At 37.3% G+C, this 22,965-nt stretch overlaps 3 protein-coding genes across 6 annotated transcripts in view; all 3 read right to left on the reverse strand.

The window, feature by feature from the left end:
- Positions 1–4,639, reverse strand: otud3 (OTU deubiquitinase 3). Its single transcript, XM_056241257.1, has 7 exons — positions 4,367–4,639; positions 4,128–4,276; positions 3,110–3,222; positions 2,910–3,032; positions 703–820; positions 428–621; positions 1–336 (listed from the first exon to the last, which is right to left on the reverse strand). The coding sequence occupies exons 1-7, from the start codon at positions 4,570–4,572 to the stop codon at positions 172–174; spliced, it is 1,068 nt and encodes a 355-aa protein (XP_056097232.1). The 5' UTR covers positions 4,573–4,639; the 3' UTR covers positions 1–171.
- Positions 4,640–6,716: 2,077 nt separating this feature from the next.
- g0s2 (G0/G1 switch 2) lies at positions 6,717–11,400 on the reverse strand. Its single transcript, XM_056241233.1, has 2 exons — positions 11,269–11,400; positions 6,717–7,371 (listed from the first exon to the last, which is right to left on the reverse strand). The coding sequence occupies exon 2, from the start codon at positions 7,353–7,355 to the stop codon at positions 7,014–7,016; it is 342 nt and encodes a 113-aa protein (XP_056097208.1). The 5' UTR covers positions 7,356–7,371; positions 11,269–11,400; the 3' UTR covers positions 6,717–7,013.
- Positions 11,401–15,676: 4,276 nt separating this feature from the next.
- The window catches only part of camk1gb (calcium/calmodulin-dependent protein kinase IGb), a 31,217-nt gene continuing 23,928 nt past the window's right edge, over positions 15,677–22,965 (reverse strand). For all 4 annotated transcript variants that reach the window (XM_056241269.1, XM_056241272.1, XM_056241270.1 and 1 more), the window contains exons 11-13: positions 19,163–19,503; positions 16,489–16,594; positions 15,677–16,401 (exon numbers count right to left, since the gene is read on the reverse strand). In XM_056241269.1, the coding sequence (XP_056097244.1) occupies positions 16,528–16,594; positions 19,163–19,503 (408 nt within the window). In that variant the 3' untranslated portion in view covers positions 15,677–16,401; positions 16,489–16,527. The remainder of the gene's footprint in view (positions 16,402–16,488; positions 16,595–19,162; positions 19,504–22,965) is intronic.

Genomic DNA, 22,965 nt, shown 5'->3' on the forward strand with positions numbered 1-22,965 from the left:
CGCCAACGATCTCAAGCACAACGTATCTCAATGCCATCTTCATGCTAAAGAAACACGCGCTCAATCACACATCACAGTTCCTGTACATTTAAACTATTAAAGTTTCTGGTTCATTACACAGTGTACGGACCACCCAAAACCGAGCAACACTGATCAGGGTTCATATTTGTTCTAGATGCTCAGGGTGTTGAGCGCTGGGACAAGAGTGACGGCTTCAGGTCCGTTCTGATTCTGGTCATGTGACCCTTTGCCCTGTAAAACCTTCTGTTTATGTCTCTCCTCTTGGCGTTTCTTCTTTTCTAGACGCTGTTGCTCTTTCCTTTGTTTATTAGAGACCTAAAAAGGATAAAAATACACAAACACTTTATTATTCTCATTTGAGAATCTCAAATATGACATTTTTATCATTCAAAACAATCTGAGATACCTTGGGTTTATGTGAGATGCTGCCCTCTGTTGGCGATATGATTTCACTACATTCAGCCTGCATGCCTTGACATAGAGGGTGTGTCCCTGAAGCCGAATCTCTCTGTGATGATTGGTTGTTCTGTTCAGACTCCAGCCAATCACTGAGGCACATCTGTGACGCATCATTTGATTGACTTAGATTGTCTGATTGACCTGCGGACACAAAATAGTGGTGAGAGCATGTTGGGAGCAAAGGGAAACCGAATTAAAACAGTGAATTAAAAATGGACCGACTGTCGGCACAGATATCGCTCAAGATCAGCTCTTCATCTTCAGAGAGAGAGCGCGAGGGAGAGGCACCTCTCGACTTATCCTTCTGAGCCTCTCCAAAGCGTCTGGAATTATTCAGACTCTATCGAAAGAAAAGATGAGAAAGTCACATGATAAGAACTTAGTACATCATAACGAGGGTCACCAACATACACTTAGGCCGGAGACACACTGGCTGCGTGGCGTGAGCGTCACAGCTGCGTGGCGTGTCCGTTTTTAACAGGTTAGAGCTTGCACACTGCCTGCGTGACACGCGCGTCTCAGGCGCGGCATGAGCCGCGCGGAAAACGCGTGCATGCTAGAAATAGAACCGACGCCTATTTTTCACGCGACACGAAAGCGTGTTGGAAGCGTTTGCAGGCAAAATAGTATAGGAAAAGATGTTTATATGTCATTTTGTACACGAATACATATTAATAAATTACATTTTGATGTTTGAAAATCTAGGTTTTGACATAAATTCAGATATAAATGTCTTTTTTTTTTAATCCCATTATTTTTGCCTATATAATTTCATGTCATTTTATTTTTTAAACAGTCGAGTCCTGGTGTCCACTACAGAGGTCATAGCATATGAATAAAATATAGCCAATAAATATTTTCATTTGTTTCTAATGATCTTAACAATGTGATTACATGCAAAAAAATCAAAAAATTCTTTGAAAAAAACTTTCTGGGCCTCAGGAGGATAAAGTTAGGATAGGCTACAATAACATCGTAGTGTGTCTTCTGAGTGACGGTCCAACATCAGGTAGGGTAAATATAGGCTCTTTAAAGCTACACAAAATTTGTAAATGTTATTGAAATAAACAGACAGCCGCATGTTTCCCTATTTTTCGGATTTTGGAAGATGCGTGATAAAAGTTGAAATTGTTGTCGTAAAGGCAAGAGCAACAGTAATCCAAATGTAGACTGGTCTGTCGGCGCCCTCCCTCTATGTCACATATAGCGAATATGTATTCGTGTACGCCACGCAGCGCCGCGTCAGACACGCTTCTGGTGTGCAAAGACACAGAAAACGCGACGCAGCCGCCACGCAGCTGACACGCAACAGAAACGCCACGCTCACGCCACGCAGCCAGTGTGTCTCCGGCCTTAGGATCAAAAGTTTGTGGTGGGTACGATTTGTTTTCTCTTCAGCTCACATTTTCACTCTTTGATTAAAAAAAATACAGTAATGTTGTGAAATATTGGTTTTCTATTTTTATATAATTAAAAATGTAAGTTATTCCTGTGATCAAAGCATCATTACTCCAGTCTTCAGTGTCACGTGATCCTAATATGATGATTTGATGATCAAGAAACAATTTTTAATAATTATTATTGTTTAATAAAAGGAAATTCAGGATAATTTGATGGATAGAAAGTTCAAAGGAACAGCATTTATTTGAGGCAGAAATCTTTTGAGATAGAAATCTTACTGTCACTTTTGAGCAATTTAATATGTCCTTGCTGAAGAAAAATATTCATATCGTTTCAAAAAAACCTGATCCCACATTGAATGGTAACAACAGCAAAATTTCCATATTTGGTTCATGTACATATTTTTTTATGTTTTTAGAAGAAGTCTCTTCTGCTCACCAAGACTGAATTATTTGATTAAAAAATAAAATAATAATATTGCAATTTACAGCTTTTTTTTTCTATGTGAATATATTTTTAAAGTGTAATTTATTCCGGTGATCAAATCTGGATTTTCAGCATCATTACTCCAGTCTTCAGTGTCACATGATCCTTCAGAAATCACTCTAATATGATGATTTACTGCTCAAAAAACATTTCTCATTATTATCAATGTTGGAAACAGTTATTTTCATTTTTATTTATTTACGTTTTTAACATTGATAATAATAATGAATGTTTCTTGAGCAGCAAATCATCATGTTAGAGTGATTTCTGAAGGATCATGTGACACTGAAGACTGGAGTAATGATGCTGAAAATTCAGCTTTGATCACAGGAATAAATTACATTTTAAAATATATTAAAAAAAGAATACAGTTATTTTAAATTGTCATAATATTTCACAATATTACTGTTTTTTTGTATCTTTATTCAAATAAATACAGCCTTGGTGAGCATAAGAGACTTCTTTTAAAAACATTAAAAATCGTACCGATCAAAACCGTTTGAACAGCAGTGTGTGTGTCTGATGTTTGTTAGCAGACAGACCTCTATACGTAGATGTGCTGGACTCTCCGAGTTGTCTCCAATCTTTCGGACGCTGTCATAATGGTCTCCATAGCGATATGCGATGTGTAGCTCACGGCATGACGGCTTCTCTGTACCATTTATCTAAATGGCAAGGGAAAAAGCATTAACAACAACACACTTTAGAATTACATGAATCAAATACATGAATAATCCTTCACCTCCCACAATGGAGCGTTCAGCTGATGAATAACCACTTTCGACTGTTGGCTGCGAGCGAAGGCCACGATGGCGTCGTTCCCGGCAAACATGCCCGGCTGGGAGAGGTTTGACACTGAGAGAGAAAAAAATGACAAGGATTTCTTTAATGACATAACTGATCTTTCCAGCAGGAATTCACTGGAATAGCTGGATAACACAGCACTCACATTTAGTATATATATATCAAGTTATAACTTGATTTATTTTTTATTTTAACATTGTTTTTTTAAACATTCTTGTATCATCAATACAGTGTTACAATTTTGATATATTCCATTTCTGGAATTTTACTGTTTATTTTTGTCAGTTTTATTTGTTTTAATTAGATCTAAATTTAAAAGAATAGTCCATATCACAACTATAATGATAACGGCACAGAGGAATGATATCATTGGAATCACTTTCAGAATTTTTTTTTTTCAGCTGTAAATTTAAGATCTCTTTATGAACTTTTTGAAGCGTAAAAGTGTTGTAGTTGCAAGGCTGTCAATGGAGGGACAGAAACTGTCAGATTTCACTGATCTTCAATTTGTGTTCCAAAGATGAACGGGTTTGTTAAGTAAGAGTATTTAATGACAGAATTTTGGGGAAAAATATCCCTTAAATTATTCTTATTTCTTTTGATTATTATAATTTCCTCTATGTAAAGCACTTTGAATTACCATTGTGTATGAAATGTGCTATATAAATAAACTTGCCTTGAACGTTTTTTTTTTTCAACTAACGTAAATGTTTTTTAATAGTTTTATAGTGGCGTAAGTCAAATGTCTGTAGTACAAATAATGTGGGACAAGTTATTTTGTCAAAGTTTAAACCATAAGTATGAGCAATATTGATAGTGATGATGATAACGATTAACAGTCATTTCTGAAGTTAATTTTGAGTTGACATGCAATCTGATTATTTTAGTCCAGTTTATTTTGACCAGAAAAGGATTTAAGGCAACAGACACACACACACTTTAGAGACTTCTCTTACAATGCTGTGTGAACGGCACTTCATCTTCAACGAAGGGCTCGAAGTCCTGCCTGTGCGTCGTCATGTACTGCACTGTCTCCTGTCGCAGATGCAGGTGACCCCGCGAATGTCCCTCCAGCTGATCTCCGAGAGCTCGGAACAAACAGTTACTGCGGGACAACATGAGAAACAGAAGCCTGACTCCTTAAAGAACCGTATCTGGTCATCACAATCGTCCTGTGACAAAAGCCCACACATACCCGTCTCCAGGCACCTCTCGGAGTTTGAGACCCAGAGCCTGAAGCTGGTTGGAGAAGCTGACAAACTCCTCTCCATCTTCCCCTCCTGGAGGTTTGTTCTTTTTGTCTTTGGCCAGAGCCCGACGGGCCGCCCGCTCGTCTCTCTTCCTCTCTAATTCATACTTCCTGTTTCCCTTTATGGGCTTTCCTGACTGTTTCCTTGACATGATGATGCGCCGTATTACACTCAGTGATGACGCAGCCGTTTATCTATCACATACGCCTAAAAGACATCATAAAATTCACAACAACACAAAAATCAGTTATGACAAGAGGAAGTGCTTAAAATGAACACTCAATATGACACAATCAAAATAAACACAGCACAAATTACTTTTTCCACAAATAACATCATTTGATAATAATTAATAATACATTAATATAGGATTACATTCAAACGCTTTAAATGTGTGGTGGCTAAAACCAAAATAACTTAAAAATAGTGCTGTCCAATCACACAGTAACAATAGTAATTTGCTTATTTGATTAATTATTATGTTTTTAAATTAATAAAATGTTCCTATTTCCCAGGTATGATCTGAGACCATATTGAAGATAGATAGATAGATAGATAGATAGATAGATAGATAGATAGATAGATAGATAGATAGATAGATAGATAGATAGATAGATAGTAGATAGATAGATAGATATTGAAACTGTATATATTTTTTTCTCATGGTAATGTCATTAACAGTGGATATGTGTAGTGTTGTGCTTATGGATTTACTCACCTAAACACACCGAAGCCAATGAATCATGTTTGCAGATGTGAAATGTTTGTTTGCTGTCTGTCTTTATGAAGTACTTAAAATTGAGTAATGAATCCAACAAGAAGAAGTTCAGAGTCATGTACTGCAAATATCAGACAGAGATAAGAGAACAGCAGCGTGATGTGTCAGAAATGTCGCGTAATAAACAGTTTCTCTCAGATTTGGCAGTGATTAAACGACAGAATGAGAATGGTTGTTGAAGAGAAAAGACAATTAAACTTTGTCATACAACTCTACTCACGTTATTTCCTTGACAATAAGAAACACGATCACGGCACAACAATTTGTCCGGTAAATCTAACTCTTGAGTCTGACGTCTGACTCTGAGCTGTCCAGGGTTTGTTTACTTCCTAAAGAAGACCGGGCCTCACTTCCGGTTCCGGCTTTGCTTTCAAAATAAAGGCACGGCCGAGGCAAGTCATTAAAAAATACATGTTTTAATTTAGATTATTTCTCTTAAAAAATGACAAGAATTGTAATAAATGTGGCTGTTATTATAGTTGGTGGTGTTGTTTGAGTATATTATTTGTGTGAGAAAAAAAAAAAAAAAGTTTTCTCACACAAATAATGTTTTAGATTATGAATTCTGAATCTATCCATAATATTAATAATAACAATATAGGGATGCACGGCTAGCGATACCGGTATCGGGCCTGATACTGTGCTCTTGTAGGCCTAAAAATGCTCCAATACCAACAACCGATAGCACGCAGTGTGTGTACAGTGTTTGTGTCCAGACAAAGAAACACCGACAACAGAGAGTATAATGGGGATAAAAAAGAAAGCTGTCTATGAAGTAAATGTATCTTATTAGTGGAATATTAAACTACATATAGTAACGTCTTTACAGTGGTGCGCGAGCTGAGAAGAGCTGATAAGTTGAATGCTCTTGATTGCTGATCATTCACTCATTCAGCAGATGTGGATTAAAACTAAATTGTATGTGTAGTAAAACCTGATTTATGTATAACGAGTGGTTCGTTTGCAGGTAAAGAAGTTTTGTTACATTTTAGTTGGCTTAATGAAAATAACTGAAGGAAATAGTTGCTGAACAAATTAAGCCAACATGATTCATATTCTTTTGGTTTCTCTTCTCTACCCAATAATACATTTAAAAATGCCAAATGCAGTGAAAATACAGGTATCGGTACTCGGTATCGGCAATGAAAGTATCAGTATTGGACTCGTTCTGGAAAAATTGATATCAGTGCATAATCCATAAAAATATTAATACGTTTTAATCTTTTTTAGTGTAAACTATTTGTTGCATATTTTAATTACCATCACTTGACATTTTTTCATTTTTTTTGCTTGAAATAAACCATTTTTAGAGCGAACAGAGAATATTAATTTATCCGATTTTCCTTCTTATGCATATGCAAGCATGTTTATGTAATAATAAATGAATTAATTCCACAAAAAAAGCACAACTGAGAAAAGACTCTTATTATGACATTAACAACAAAACAGTTAAGTTGAAACGTTATTTGATGCAGAATCAAAGTATCATCTTACAGCACAACAGAGTGATGCAGAGATTGAGCAAATGTGAATTTATTTTATGGCAGTAAAAGTTAGCACACTCTACACATGACTTTTATACATCCTTTATAAATAGTTATCTACTAATAAAAAAATCATTACACCATCTAAACAGACATACGTAACAGTCGTAAACTATCAAGTCGTTTCCCTCTCCGTGCTGCTCTGCAGCTCTCAGTCCTATAACTGGGTCCATACGGTTCCTCATGACGGGTCAGTGCACAAGCAGAACTTCATTTTGGCTCAGTTTTTGTCATGTAGGCATAAACAGCAGCAAGGCACGAGCATTAGGCCTATGAAGCGTGAGCTCTGAAACTCATCCGCCTCTGTCTGGTCATGGGCATTTCCTTAGCCTTGGCCTCCATCGCAGCATCCATTTCATCATCCATTTCATCAGTGATGATGGTTTGTGGCTCCTGGACATGCTCTTTTTCTGTTATGATCTCCTGAACCTTTAGCATCCCAAAATCGGGCTCCTCGTGGTCAGGGAAGAGGGAAGCGGCGACCTGCACCACACCGCTCACCATTCCCAGGACAGCGAACGTGCCGCCCACTAGGTAGACCTTCAGGCAGCCCTTGGAGGGACCGGAGCTCAGCATCTCCTTAGCAAAAGGGATGATCTCATGAATGTCCATTTTCAGTTGTGTTCTTCTGTGAAAGAAAACAAGAGCGTCAAAGGTCATGAAATGAAAATATATCAAAATCAACTGAATTGCATTAATAAGTAGCCTACTGCTGGTATAAAGGCTTATCTTAAAATCAACATTAAATGCTGTTCGTAAAACAGTTTATTTTCATATCTCATGAAATAAACTCAAAAAAGTGATCATTTGACTTAACTTAAAAAAAGCGAGGAAACCTGTTGCCTTAAAATGATTAAGTAAGTAAATAAATGTCGGAAAAAAAAAGGTTTGTGAAATTCACATAACTTAATTTTTTCAACTTCATGAATCTTATTTACTTAATAATTTTAAGGCAACAGGTTTCATCACTTTTTTTTTAAGTTAAGTCAACTGATCACCTTTTACAGTATATGGTGCCCAAGAATATGCATTAAAGGGATAGATCACCCCAAAAATGTAAATTCTGTCATCATTTACTCACCCTCAAGTTGTTCTAAACCTGTATGGATATCCTGTTGAACACAAAAGAAGATATTTTGAGGAATGTCGGAATGGACCCCATTGACTTCCATTGTATTTTTTTTTCTCCATACTATGGAAGTCAATGCGGTTGAATAAAGGATATTCTTCAAATTATCTTCTTTTGTGTTAAGCAGAAGAAAGAAATTAATACAGGTTTGAAACAACTTGAGGGTGAGTAAATGATGACAGAATTTTATTTTTTGGGTGAACTATCCCTTTAAGAAAATAAACCTCAGGGAAGCAAAGCTTATTTTTAAGGCCTGAAAGCAACATTTGGTAACACTTTACAATAAGGTTCCATTAGTTAAGGTGAGTCGATGCCTGAACTATTATTAACTAACAATGAGCAATACATTCCTTACAGTACTTATTAATCTTTGTCAACATTAATTAACAAAAATACAACTTGATTCATGTTAGTTCAGGTTCAATAATGTTAAGATACAATGTTTGATTTTTAACATTAACTAATAAATGCTTTAGAAATTGTAAGTGATGTAGTTAACTAATGTCAACAAATGAAACCTTATTGTAAAGTGTTACCCAACATTTTAAGTATTGCATATTGAATATGAATTTACAGAAAAATATGTACATTTCATGAACTGGGCTATACCAAATCAATAAAATCTTCTTTAAAAATTTTTTTACTTTGATTATATAAGCTACTGCCAACCACCTTAAAACAAATTATAAAGACTTGGCAACATTATTAATAAAAAATAAAAAAATCTAATTAAAGAAAGGTGCACGGTGTCAGATACAAAACCCCATCATGTAACACAGATGCAGGGCCGGTTCTAGATATTTGGAGGCCCTAGGCAATATTCATGTTAGAGGCCCCCCACCCCCAATAAAAAACTCTTGAAACAAATATGATTCCTAACCTTTTAATTTATACAACATTTAATTTTAAATGTTTTTACTTACACAGTACATAAGTTTGGACACATTACTATGTTTAATGTTTTTGAAAGAAGTCTCTTATGCTAATCAAGCCTGGATTTATTTGATCGAAAATACAGATAAATAATAGTGAAATATTATTAAATAGTTTTGCTATTTTACTACTTTAAAATATATTTATGTGATGCAAAGCTGAATTTAGTGTAATGTGATCCTTCAGAAAACTTTATAATATTCTGATTTATTATCAAATGTTAGAAATGGTGCTTAATATTTATTTTATAACCTGTGATACTTTTTTCAGGATTTTTTTTTTATTATTATTAAAAAGTTGTTTTAAAAAAGTCTTCACTATCACTTTTTATATATTTAACACATCCTTGCTGAATATTCCTGTTTTTCTTTTTCTTTTTTGTATTTTTGATCAAATAAATGCAGGCTTGTAGAGCATAATAAAAAACTTCTTTCAACAACATTAAAAATAGTAATTGGTCCAGACTTTTTACCAGTAGGCTACTGTATGTACATATTAATCAAACTTCATCTAAGGTAATCTCTTTTTTGTTTAATGAAGATGTTATTGTTATTGTTATTTTGCTGTTTTATTCAATTTATTCACAGTTCCAGAATACCACTTCAGTGATATATGCTTTTATCATTTTTTTCATAGCTGGTATGGGCAGGATTTTCCCCTCCCATTTAATAGATATTGACTGCAGAATGCAGATATTGTCATATTATTAATATAAGTAGGCCTAATATGATATTATGCATTGCTAGCTTAAATATGCTATACACAAATGAAGTGGAAGAGAAAGACACGATCGCTACTGATTAGAAAAAAAATTCTAAACTGATATTATTGGCGTAAGTAGGCTGATGTCAGACAGGGTATAATCTAATCATCAGCAGAATTTAGAAGATAGACCCAAGATCCTTTATTTGAAACATTTAAAAATGTTGTAGTGTGTTGGCTTTTTAACTTTGAATACAAACGTCTTGTCTTTTACTTTTGTAGCGTTTTTAGTCAGCTCCCGACGCGATGTTATTCATTGTACGCGCAAATTCAAAGCGTCGCGTCTGGGCACGTTAATGACGCTCGCGCTCTTTTAAACTCGTAATAAAGCGGTGAATGGTTTTTCCAGAAATGACGCTGATCTACAGTACAAGTTTATATTTAGAATACATTGCAATCACTCCAAAATAGATAACGACAACGCACACACCTGCATTAGAGCTGTGCTTCTTTGCGTGCCTATTTAGGCTTTTGCTTCGCAGCACCTGATGGGCTGGCGTTAATGTGACGTAATGTAACAGTCAATAGGCTTGTTTGAGATGCGCCTTGCCTCGCCTGAAATGTAGTCGAGAGTAGGCGGCTGCAGTGAGGGGAGGAGTGAAAAAAGCGCAGGCAAGCCGGACAGATCTCGCTTCTCGCAGTGGATCAGACACCTGTGAGATCAAAGGTGGATATCGCGGGATTCACGGGATTCACGCTCGTGCATGGTGTTGCTAATAAAGTGGATGTAATTTAAGTTGTGTTGCTTTTATATGAAAATATAATGAACAAGACACCCAAAGTACTTATTTAATTCCATTTTAAATAGGCCTACGTGTTTATCAATACTTTTTTCTTTAATACAGACATGTGTTTTTATTAAAAAAATAAAATTACATCACATAGATCGCACTGTCAGAGAGTTTGGGAATATCCACACATAATTTATACACATAAAACATGATGTCAGAGTTTTAAAATCAAACATTTTAAAAGAGAACAATACATCACGGTTGTTTAAACCAATGAGCATTAAGCTGTGCCGTCAGCAAGTCGTTTCCCATCATGCTTTTGATCAGCGCAGTCGGTGGAGAGCAACTGCGAGCGACTGCAGAATCCGACACGTGCGCCTTGCAGTCGCGAGAGTTTTTTGACATACGTCGGCATGACATCAGAGCAAGGCGGACCGCACTCGGACACATTTCTAACCGGCATGCATCTCGCGCTGATCACCGGTGATCGGTTCTGCGCAGATTTCGCTCATCTCAAACAAGCCTTATGGTTAAGATAAACATCGTCACTATTTTTAGTTAATTAATAAATATTAAAATAAATTGTAGATAGGACATTTGTAAAAAAAAAAAAAAAAAAAAAAAAAAAAAAATGTATCCCTCTGTCTGGGCCCCATCCCGCCAGTCGGGCCCTAGGCACGTGCCTAGTTTGCCTTTGCGTTAATCCGGCTCTGCACAGATGACACTAAAATAATCCAATAAACTCTAATTTAGCAACTTAAGATGAGACGTAACTGTAACTGAACTGTAACGTACGTAACTGATAAGAAAAAATTAAGAAGAAACAATTATTTCAATGAAAACCATCAAATGTGAGCTTTCTAAAAACATTTGATCTATTACAGCTTTTCACTGTAGAGTGCACCGTAGAAACAGATAAGGGTATATATATATATATATATATATATATGTGTGTGTATAAAATACTTACTTGCAAGACGTAGAAGAACCCGCTCAGGTGATAACTCCTAATGCTCAGAGTTTCAGTGGGTGCTGCAGGAACAGATGCTCTGCCTATTTAAAGCCAGTGTGCAATGGTCGACGCCCACAAGACATTAATATTCATGAGGCTGGAAAGCAGATGCAACTTTTGTCCAAGTTGCTTCATGTGAGCGGTGAGTGACTCCGGGTCTGCTGACCAGATGATGACCCCTGTCTGCCAAGTTACACAAAGACAGTGGAGGAAACCTGTGTGCTGGTGGTCACGCGAAAACGCCATAAAGACGCACTCTACGTGAGGAGTGTGTGTAAGTAAACACACTCAAGAGGTTTATTAGTACCGAGAACTTGGTGATTCAGCTTTACAGATTCAGAGTTCACAGATAAGTTTGATAGTATTATGAGGAGCGGTAAAACACGTTTCAGTGTGATGTTTAACAACAAATAGGCCTGGATTATCCAGACGAAGGCAGATGATATGAGACGTAAACACAAACATGTGAGGAATATCTATAAGCAAAAACATTAGCAAAAGGTCTAAAAGCATTCAAAAATGTACTATAGTGGTACCATGGTACTTTTATAGCTAGACAGTTTTTGAAAAAAAGTCTCCTATGCTCACCGACACTGAGTTTATTTAATGGAAAAATACAGTAAAACAGTAATATTGAGAAATTGTTTTCTATTTAAAATATTTTAATTCATGTAATGCAAAGGAGAATTTTCAGCTTCAGTGTCACGTGATCCTTCAGAAATCCTTCTGCTTTGCTGCTCAAGAAACATTTCTTATTTCATGTGACCCTGAAGGCTACGGTAATGGATTCAGGATACTGTAAAGAATAATGGTATTACCATGGTATATGTCCAAAAAGAACAGTATTTCCAGCATACAATGTGCACATAAAAATAGTAATACTGTACACTTAATAGTGTACCTTAAGTGTTACATGAGTAAAAAAAAAAAAAAAAAAGGTGCATCAGAAATGTTCTGTCACAAACTATAATGGTAATGTAAATACTGTTTGTTGTTTTAAGACAGGAAATTAGACTATGATAAGAGACGCCACATCATTCGCTGTGAGGACCTTTACTCCACTGCCCTCTGTTCAGGCTCTTATATTAACAAGCCTGATGAATAAGAGAAACAATAATATAATGCAAGCTAATATGGTTCTTAAATGCTTAAAACAAAAACAAATTGTTTTTCAAATAAAAAATGAGCCGTTCAATTTAATACAATTAATTGAAATACAATTAATTTAAATTTAAATATTGGGTAACACTTTATTTTACAGTGTCCATGTTACATGTACTTACCATAGTAATAACAGTAAAATATACGCATAATTACATGCAACTAACCCTCAACCAAACCCTAATCTTACCCTAACCCTAGTTCATGTAGTTAATTAATATTACTCATTACTTAAATGTATAATTACATTGTAACAATGACGCATTAAAATAAAGTGTAATATTAATATTTTATATAAAATATATTTTAATATGCTTAATCTTTTTATTTATAACATATATTTTAATATGTTTTAATCTTTATTTTTGTATTCTCTTTATTTTTTATTTTATTTTTTAAATTAACATTAAGGCGTTGCAAAAAATGTCTAAGCAATTATGAGCTTTTTGTCAGGACTTTTTGTGCCGTAGTAAGTTATCGATAGTTCAAAAGCAGAACACAATATTTTTAGTTTTTAAACAGCAAACATGCTGACCTTTCACTTTCAGTAACATCCCGACTCAAGCACATCCTTAAAATGGAGTAAGAATCATCAGTGCTGAGGCTCTCATGAGGCTCTTGCATGAGGTGAGAAGGCAGATGAATGTTGGGTAATGGACTCACTGTAGACCTGCTGCCGCATCAGACACTTTCGACCCGTTTGGCTCTGATATGTGCCATGCTCTCTTCCCTAGATGCACAGACAGTGTTGGGAAACCACGTTCAACACGCGCAGATCGTGCTGGAGCAGCAGACGTGACAGTTCACACTGTTACATTGGGAAGAAACTCATTTCTGTTACGACAACCAAGTGTTTGGCATGGTAATGGATATGACAACGTTGATATGTTTGGTATTGGGGGAATAGATCTGCTACACTGCTGCTGTTGTTGCTGCTGATGATGGTTGTTGCGGCTGTAGAGCGAGTACGGGATTTGCTACTGCCAATACATACAAGACATGCTGCTACTGTACAATACAGCATACATGAATTACCCATAGCAGATCTGTACAGGTGGAGCTGGGGAAGGTGGAGGGTTTCTGAAAGCGCACTGCAACTGCTACAGCAAATGCTGACCAGTATTAAAGGTTGAGCAGCGAGTTCATTGGCTACTGATACAGCAGGAACCAATCAGCTGTGCCCTATAGAGAATGATGTGATTGCAAGCAGATTGAGTTAAGGACTATCAGCCTCCGCCATCTAGAGTTTCACGACAGAACTTTGCATTTTAACAACAACAACACGACTCACAATGTCGACATATGCCAATTGCCAATGCTTACTTATGAGATTGTTTTAGTAGTTTGGTGTTAATCTGCAAAGTGTAAAGCTAAATATAAGCTAAGTGAGCTGAAGTTTTTCTTTTTTCTTTAAAGAAATGAAATGCTACTATAGCAAGGACACATTAAATTGACCAAAAGTGGCAGTAAAGATGTTTATAATGTTACAAATGATTTTGGTTTGTAAGTAATTGCTGTTCTTTTTAACTTTATTTTCATCAAAGAATAAAAAGAGATCATGGTTTTCACAAAAAATATTAAAGTAGCATAACTGTTTTCAAAATTAATAATAAGAAAATGTTTCTTGTGCAGCAAATCATCATATTAGAATGATTCCTGAAGGATCATGTGACACTGAAGACTGGAGTAATGATGCTGGAAATCACAGGAATACATTACATTTTATAATATATTCAAATGTTGAGTGTAAGAGATATCTTTCAAAAAGATTTTAAAAAATGTTTACCAACCCCAAACTTTTTAATCCTATGGCAGGGGAAAATGGGTACGCACGCACGCACACACGCGCACACACACACACACACACACACACACACACACACACACACACACACACACACACACACACACACACACACACACACACACACACACACACACACACACACACACACACACACACACACACACACACACACACACACACACACACACACACACACACACACGTCTATACAAAAGTGCTGTTTAATTAAACATTTACAGTAAATGCACCTATGAAGTTCAAACATGCCGTTATAGAGTGAACATTTTAAAATGCCTATGCCCCAAATTATTTGAATCAAACATTGAAACATGCCCTGTAATGTAAAAAAAAGGCCAAATATTTACTTTTTATATTATTTACCACATCTTCAGTAAACAGGTGGCAGTAAATGACAGTAAGACCAATCATAATGTCAGCGGTGTCAGTGTGTCCTCATGCATTAGTACACACTCAGCGGTAAGATGACTAAAGTCTCATGCTAATCTGAGCTCAGGTGAGTGACCTGCATAACGTCTACAGGTCAGTCAGCAGCCCAGGTCAGATGCTGTATTGAGGCCAGTCATTATTTGTTTACTGGGACCATCTAAAAGTTTCAATTGTCACAATATTTGAATGTAATGCGAGTAAAAAATAAAATGCATGTCAGTCTGAAAATAACAGGCTTTAGAGATAACTTTTTAACATGTTCAGCTTTTTTTTAGTATGTAATGTTGCTGTTTAAGCATGAAAAAGGTCTGCAAAGTTACAAAGTCACACTGAAACGCCTCCATTGTAGTGTTGAGCTTTCTTCCGGGAACGAACATGTCACAATATTTCTCATTCAAATAATTCCTGCCCCAGCCATACGCAAATAAAGGGACGAGGCCTGTTTGAGTTACTTGAGGTTATGGTAAGGGGCGGGACATTTTACAAACACGCTCGAAGCGGTTGACCAATCACAACACACCGGTCCAGCTGACCAATCAGACCACAGTGTGCTTTTTAAAAGGAGGGGCTTCATAGAGACAGCTAAACAGTGTTACTGACAGACTGGGAAGAGAGGAGCTGCAACAAGAGAATATGAGGGAGGAAAAGGTGTTTTTGAACATTCAAGCATGAAAATCTACTGTAGTAGACACCAAAAACAAAATCAAGACTTTGTGAAAGGGCATATATAGCCTCTTTAATTAGATCTAAGCATGCAAAAAAGTACAAACATTAGACCAGTAAGAAAAATGTAAGTGATAAATCTGATAGTTTATTGGTAAAATTATTGCACAAAGCATTGACAGTATAGCAGCCTACATGAGCATAAACCCTTTCTGTAGTTCAGAGGAAACTATATTATAATCTCTTACAAGATAATTAGTCACAGTATTTCTAACAATGAAGTTCATGTGAATGTGTGTCACATGCAATATAGTGCACAAAACAAGGGCTATAGTTTTATAATGGTGGTGGGAAAAGGCGTTAAATCATTTTAATCTGCTTCATTATGACAAAAATATATAATGGATAAACATACAATAATAATTTCTGCATTAGAAAAATAAACCACTCTAGTTAAATTACCACAAAAAAATAACTATTTAACGAATAATTAGAAAGGCTGGAACTTCAGTTGGGTAGTTTCTTATTCCAGCGATGTGCGATCTAATATCGATAGCTACAGCTTACAGTGAAGCAAAATAGTTTTACACATTTTTTGCACATTACAAACTAGCCATGCATTACAGTGAGTATGTACAAAAGCACAGAATTAATACTCCTCACACAAGCGTCCAGTAACACGGACTCCAAATGTTTTAATACAGAGATATTAATTGTCCTTGATAATGTAAAACTGTTTCCTCAAGGGAAAATACAAAATTGGAGGTTCAGCACTTAAAGTGTAACTGTATATCTGCTTTTACAGGGATACTGTGTCATCATGAGTGTGTGACAGGCTGGATTTGTGCTCTGTGAGCGTGTGTGTGTGAGGTATAGAGGCACTACTCCTCTAAACTTCAGTATTTCAGAGCGGTGCGGGCCGGTGGCCGTCTGTCTTGCAGACACTCTTGACCAGAGCAGAGCAGAGGACCTGCCCACAGAAAGCAGCCAGTGCTGGGTGAAAGGTCACAGACCTGTAGCCAGCACGAGAAAGTGAGGCATGTAGCATATATATATATGCGTATGTATGTGTTATTTAACAATCAAGCTGTCAGCTTTACCTGTCAAAAATCACATACGGTAATTCCAATGCAGCCAAATCACATGACAGAGCAAACGCCAGTCTGCAGGTTCGGCCCGCTTCGGGTGGAGCTTCTTTTTGCGTACCTGAAGAAATTAAATTACATAATCAGAGTAAATCAATCAATGGATAACAACAAATTATGTTGCACATTTTTCTCCTTTAATATCCTGTTTCACTCAAACATATTTCAGATTATAGAGGGGAAAAGGCAGTGTTGTTTTTGTAGGCCTACTACCGGTATTTATCTGCAATTATAGTATTTATTAATATTATAAAGTTTTGTATAAAATCCATGTTTTTTATTTTCATTTTAGTTCTAAGTTTTATACATTTTTGTTAAGTTTCTATTTAGCTTTAATTTTGTATTTTCTGTTTTAGTCATTTTAGTAGGCTACTCAACATTTCTATTTTGTATAAATATCTATTATATTTCATTTTATTTAAGCTCTATTTTAATTAATGAAGTTTAAAAAAAAAGTTTTAGTTTTAGTTAACAATAGCAACTCTGAAAAATGGTTATGAATAGCACATTAACTTTAAATCTTGTTCTAACAGCTTTTGGCAAACTCAAACACATGAGATCCACTAATAATGTAAGTCAAGGTTTCTCACACTGAAAACATCATAATTTGACAATTGACCATTTTTCAGTTTTCGCCACTGTACCTTTAAGATGTAAATGACCTCTATTATGATTGGCTAGCCTTCTCGAATGTGAAATGGGTAACTATGCTCACACTAGGGGGCCGTTTAGGCTGTTTTTAACCAAAAAATGTAGGACTTTTTATGCATTTTCAACATTCATTTACACGACAACTGCATTTTGGGGGCCTGAAAACGCAAACTTTTGAAATCAGGTTTCAAAGTGAGTGTTTTTGAAAAGATATTGTCTCCGTATCTATTAACAACAAAAATGTGAATTTGTGAAAACGGTGTCTTCATGCGCATGGGTATTACGTGTTCAGTCTATGGGCTCGTTAACCTGACTCCGCCAGATGGATTTGCTCCGCATATCCATCTGGAAACCTTCCGTTGAAGTAGTTTTGGTAAGGGGCGAAAATACTGGTTAGCTGATTGGCCTATGTTTGGTGATAGACGGGCCAAATCAACCAATCAGATCAACGAAGCATATGACGTACTAACAGAGCGTATCTTTTCCTCTGAGAAAAGCCTCCAGAGCAGTGTTTTGCTCTTCTTTCAGTGAAGAAATACTCTGTAATTCCGATAAAACTTGCTCGATAGCCACGCTGATGCTAGTTTCATCCGCTGAAGCCGACATGTTCTTTAGACTGAACTGTCGCGCTTCTCGTTGCGCCACACCTCAACCCGCCTCAAAGCCAACGCTGATTGGACGTTCGTTTGGTGAACTGCTCCCAAATTTTCTTTAACGGAAAGTATCCAGACTGATCTGCGAGTGAAACCTTGAAAGCTCGCGAGATCAGGATGGTCTCACGAGGCTATGGGCTCGTAGTGTTTCTTTACAAAGTGTCATTGCCATCTACCGGCCAGGCAGCGAAATACCGCGTTCGGTAACTCTTTATTTTAAGGTGGCGTAGTTACACGTTACTACATGTGCTTTCTATTGTAATAACAGTAAATTATGCATAATTACAAGTAACTAACCCTAAACCAAACCCTAACTCTACAGTAAGTACATGTAATTCATTAATATTACTCAGTACTTATTTGAGCAAGTACAATGTAACTATGTCACCTTAAAATAAAGTGTAAGCCAGCGTTTTTAGTTATTTTTGCAGATCTGAGTGAACGGGATCGTTTTGACAACGTTGGCGCCTGTACGTCGAAAAAAAAAAGGCCACACTTTAGTACATTGTTGTTGCGTAAACATGCCCAAAGTTGCAGGGGGAAAAAAACATTTTTCTTAGTTAGTCTCCCAGACTGGTCAGGCTAGCTTAAACCAGACCAGAAAACTAGCTTAGGCTGGTTTAAGCATTTTGTTTTTCATCAGGTACAGTATGTAAACATAGGAGATCATATGTGACCCTGGACCACAAAACCAGTCACATGGGTCAATTATTTTAAATTGAGATATATATGTTATATGAAAGCTGAATAAATAAGCTTTCCATTGATGTATGGTTTGTTAGGATTGGACCATATTTGGCCGAGATACAACTATTTGAAAATCTGGAATCTGAAGATGCAAAAAAAATCGAAACATTGAGAAAATCGCCTTTAAACGTGTCCATTTATGTTCGCGATTGTGCTGCATTCACTCACAAAAATAAATGTTTTATATATTTACGTTAGGAAATTTACAAAATATCTTCATGGAACATGATCTTTACTTAATATCCTAATGATTTTTGGCATAAAAGAAAAATCGATCATTTTGACCCATACAATGTATTGTTGGCTATTGCCACAAATATACCTGTGCGACTTGTGACTGGTTTTGTGGTCCAGGGTCACATATGTTAATATGCTCATGGTTGACAAGGTGGTTGCTGAACATTTTCACAGCTTAGTTTCAATTTTAGAGAGTTTTAGTGCAAATGATCAAACTAAGATCTGTTTTCCATGACCTTTAAAGGTCATGGTCAAGGTCAAAATGTATTTCTATAGCACCTTTTAACAACACGAATGTTGACCAAAGTGCTTCACAGATACATTTCAACACAAACACATACCCATTTAGATCAGCTGGCTCCGAGTGATACACATGTTTGCCCTTCTCTGCAATGGTTAGGGTCCCGACATGAGTGGTCTCGCTGTGACTGACCCGCATCGGGTGGTACTGACTCTTCGGCTCGGTGGAGCCGGACGGCACGTTCATCTGATGACTGGGCACGTGGCCGTTTGGTTGTGGGGTCTCAGCGAACTGCTTCTTGCGGACGGATTCAGGTGTGGATGTTGCGATGACCTTGATCTCAGGCACAGTTGGAGGAGGGATGTGTTGCAGACAGGCCTCAGAGTGGGCCAGCTGCAGCTTCTTCATCTGGCGAATGGCCACTGTAGCGTTGAAGGCTTGCTGGAGGGACGAGATCAGGATTTCAGACAGTCAGTATAGAGCAGGAAAGAACGGAAGCTAATAGACAGATTCAGGACCACGTTTTTTAGTACCAAATCTCACTTTGATTGTATCTGGAAACATGAAGTAAAATGCATTTTAATGGTGCACAAAAAGAAATATTTTTTCTGTATGAACGATAGACCTGTGCGGTATACAAAAAGAGCTTACTGCGATGAGTAGTGTCCCATAATGCAGTGCACTTCCATTACCAGCGTGATATTTAACTGACTGTAAAATATGTAACGACTTTGAAACCATATGAAAAACCGTACCAGTATACCAGTTTACAGCACAGTATGCATTTGGCAGTGTGCTAAATATGCAAATATAATGTTTATGTTCGGAATTGGACACTGGTTTACTAACTAAATATTATAACTGTACAGTTATTCATGAGACCATGCATTATAAGGTGCATAACAAGGCATAATTAAGGCATTACAATAATATTAGAATGCATTATACACACTGCCCACCCGGATTTAAACAGGCAAACGCTTAAAGGGTTAGTTCACCCCAAAATGAAAAGTAATTTTTCACCCTCATGTTGTTCCAACCCCGTAAGACTTTCGTTCATCTTCGGAACACAAATTAAGATATTTTTGATTAAATCTGAGAGCTGGATCACTCCTCCATAGGCTTCTTAAGGGATCGAAACTGGCCCGGCCCAAAAGTTATGAAAGACATCGTTAAAATAGTCCGAGTGACTACAGTGGCTCAATCTTAAGTTTATCAAGCGACGAGAATACTTTTTGTGCGCAAAAAAACAAACAAATAACGACTTTATTCAACTATTCATTTCCTTCTCTGTGGGCCGTGAGATTTCACGTAGTGAAACTACGCAAAGCTTCTAGGTTGTACGTCACACGCAGGCTCACTATTGGCCGACGCTGGTCATGTGTGTGATGCGTGTGACGTACAACACAGAAGCTTTGCGCAGTTTCACTACGTGAAATCTCACGGCCAACAGAGAAGGAAATGAATAGTTGAATAAAGTCGTTATTTGTTTGTTTTTTTTGCGCACAAAAAGTATTCTCGTCGCTTGATAAACTTAAGATTGAGCCACTGTAGTCACTCGGACTATTTTAACGATGTCTTTCATAACTTTTGGGCCGGCCAGTTTCGATCCCTTAAGAAGCCTATGGAGGAGTGATCCAGCTCTCAGATTTAATCAAAAATATCTTAATCTGTGTTCCGAAAATGAACGAAAGTCTTACGGGATTGGAACAACATGAGGGTGAGTAATTACTGACAGAATTTTCATTTTGGGGTGAACTAACCCTTTAAGGATCATTATTGCAGGGATTATTATGTTTCTAGCATGTTATACGTTTGTCAGCAGTTCTTCTAACACTAATTGATGGAGTGTGTAACTTTTCATTACTTAAACAGCCATGTAGGAAGACACATCATGACCATATTCCAGGATGACAATGTCAAGATTCATCAGGCTCAAACTGTGAAAGAATAGTTGTGAGGAGCATGAAGAATCATTTTCACACATGAACTGACGACTCTGAGTCCAGAGCTTAAATTCATTGAGAGTCTTTGGGATGTGCTGGAGGAGACTTTACAGAGCGCTGGACTCTTGCATTGACAATACAAGATCTTGAGCAAATATCGATGCACCTCTTGATAGAAATAAATGTTGCAATGTTATTTCCATCAAGAGCATAGACTGTAAAAAAAGATGGACGACGCCCCTTCGCTCTCTTCCATTGGTCAGAAGTGAAGCCGCCAGTGTCCGGATATGGCGCTGACATCTTAAAACTTGAGTCTGCGCAGAAGCGATCTCGGGACCAGACATGCGCAGTCGTGAGCCGGAAGTAAAGCCGCGAAATCAAGGCCCCGCCCTCACTCTCGCAGAATCAATTGCAAGCACACGCTCCGGCACTTTTTTTTATTAATTATAGAAATTTAGATATTAAATTTAAAGCTCCAATCTCCTCAGTCCTCCGAAGATCCCGAAAAAAAGTCTGTTGGTGCTTCAGTGACTGTCAATCACAGCTGTCAATCATGACGTCACCCCCACCGCATCAAACAACTAACTGAAAACAAACTTATTTTAAAAACAAACACTTGAAATTACATCAGCGTGATAAAAACTACAGTAAATGACAGAAACCATATTTGGAAAAACAATATTTGAAGTGTAATTTAATTGTTTAGTTGGTCTCACCCGTTGAATAACATGGGGAGGCGGGGTTTATGACCTATACTAGGACCGGCCACCGGAGGGCGATCGAGACGCTTTGGCTTCACTTTTCAGGGCTTGTGCGGCACGCTTGATCAAGAGGTGCATCAATTTCTGTTGCCAAACATATAACATGCTAGCCTGGGAAAACCCAGACAACTTCCGGCAAATTTAGATTTGCTCTGAAAGTTAGTTAAAGGGATACTCCACCAGTTTTTCTTATTAAACTATGTTATTCCCTTAACTAAGACGAGTTGATACATACCTCTCTCGTCTCAGTGCGTGCACTATATCGCTCTGTATTGCCGCAAAACTATGTTAGCACTTAGCTTAGCCCATGCATTAAATATGGGCCAAGCAGAGAAGCGACCAAACACTTCCACGTTTTCCCTATGTAAACACAGTTACTCGAGTAGTGTAACTTGACCTGGGCTGGTGACACAAAATAAACCGTTGCGCTTTTCTAAGCGTTTAAAATTGATGACTATATTGTATGGCGGAATACCATAACAAGTGCTTTTGAGCAGTTCGACTTGGCGCAATAATATCTTCACTAGTGAAAAGTCCTCTTACCGGCTCCCGCTTCCTCTCCCCCTCCCTCTCATTTCCGTCAATACAACCAACGTGGCTTTTACTACCTGTGCTATTAGCAAACTGCAGATCATTTGCAATGGCGGACTTTGTAGATGATTATGACTTCTTTGTAGAAGACCCAGAGCCATATCTGTTTGAACCCGAGTACACGGAGGAGGAATTAGCTCTTATGGACCGTGAGAGGAAAGAAAGATATGATCCAGAACAGACCGGAGCTGGCGAAAGACCACGGGCAAACAGCAATTGGTGGTGCAAGTGTGACTGTTGCGAACAGATGCCGACCGAAATTGAGAGCCTGTGCTGTTTAGAATGCTAACTAAGCTAACTAGCTTCCAACAACCTGTTACTTCGTCAACTCCGCTCGAACTACTACTACCGGCGCATGTCACGTTGGTTGTATTGACGGAAATGTCAGAGGGAGGGGGAGAGGAAGCGGGAGCCGGTAAGAGGACTTTTCACTAGTGAAGATATTATTGCGCCAAGTCGAACTGCTCAAAAGCACTTGTTATGGTATTCCGCCATACAATATAGTCATCAATTTTAAACGCTTAGAAAAGCGCAACGGTTTATTTTGTGTCACCAGCCCAGGTCAAGTTACACTACTCGAGTAACTGTGTTTACATAGGGAAAAC

This window comes from Rhinichthys klamathensis, unplaced genomic scaffold, assembly GCF_029890125.1.
Source record: "Rhinichthys klamathensis goyatoka isolate OS25496 unplaced genomic scaffold, OSU_Roscu_1.1 h1tg000635l_1, whole genome shotgun sequence".
Taxonomy (NCBI): domain Eukaryota; kingdom Metazoa; phylum Chordata; class Actinopteri; order Cypriniformes; family Leuciscidae; genus Rhinichthys; species Rhinichthys klamathensis.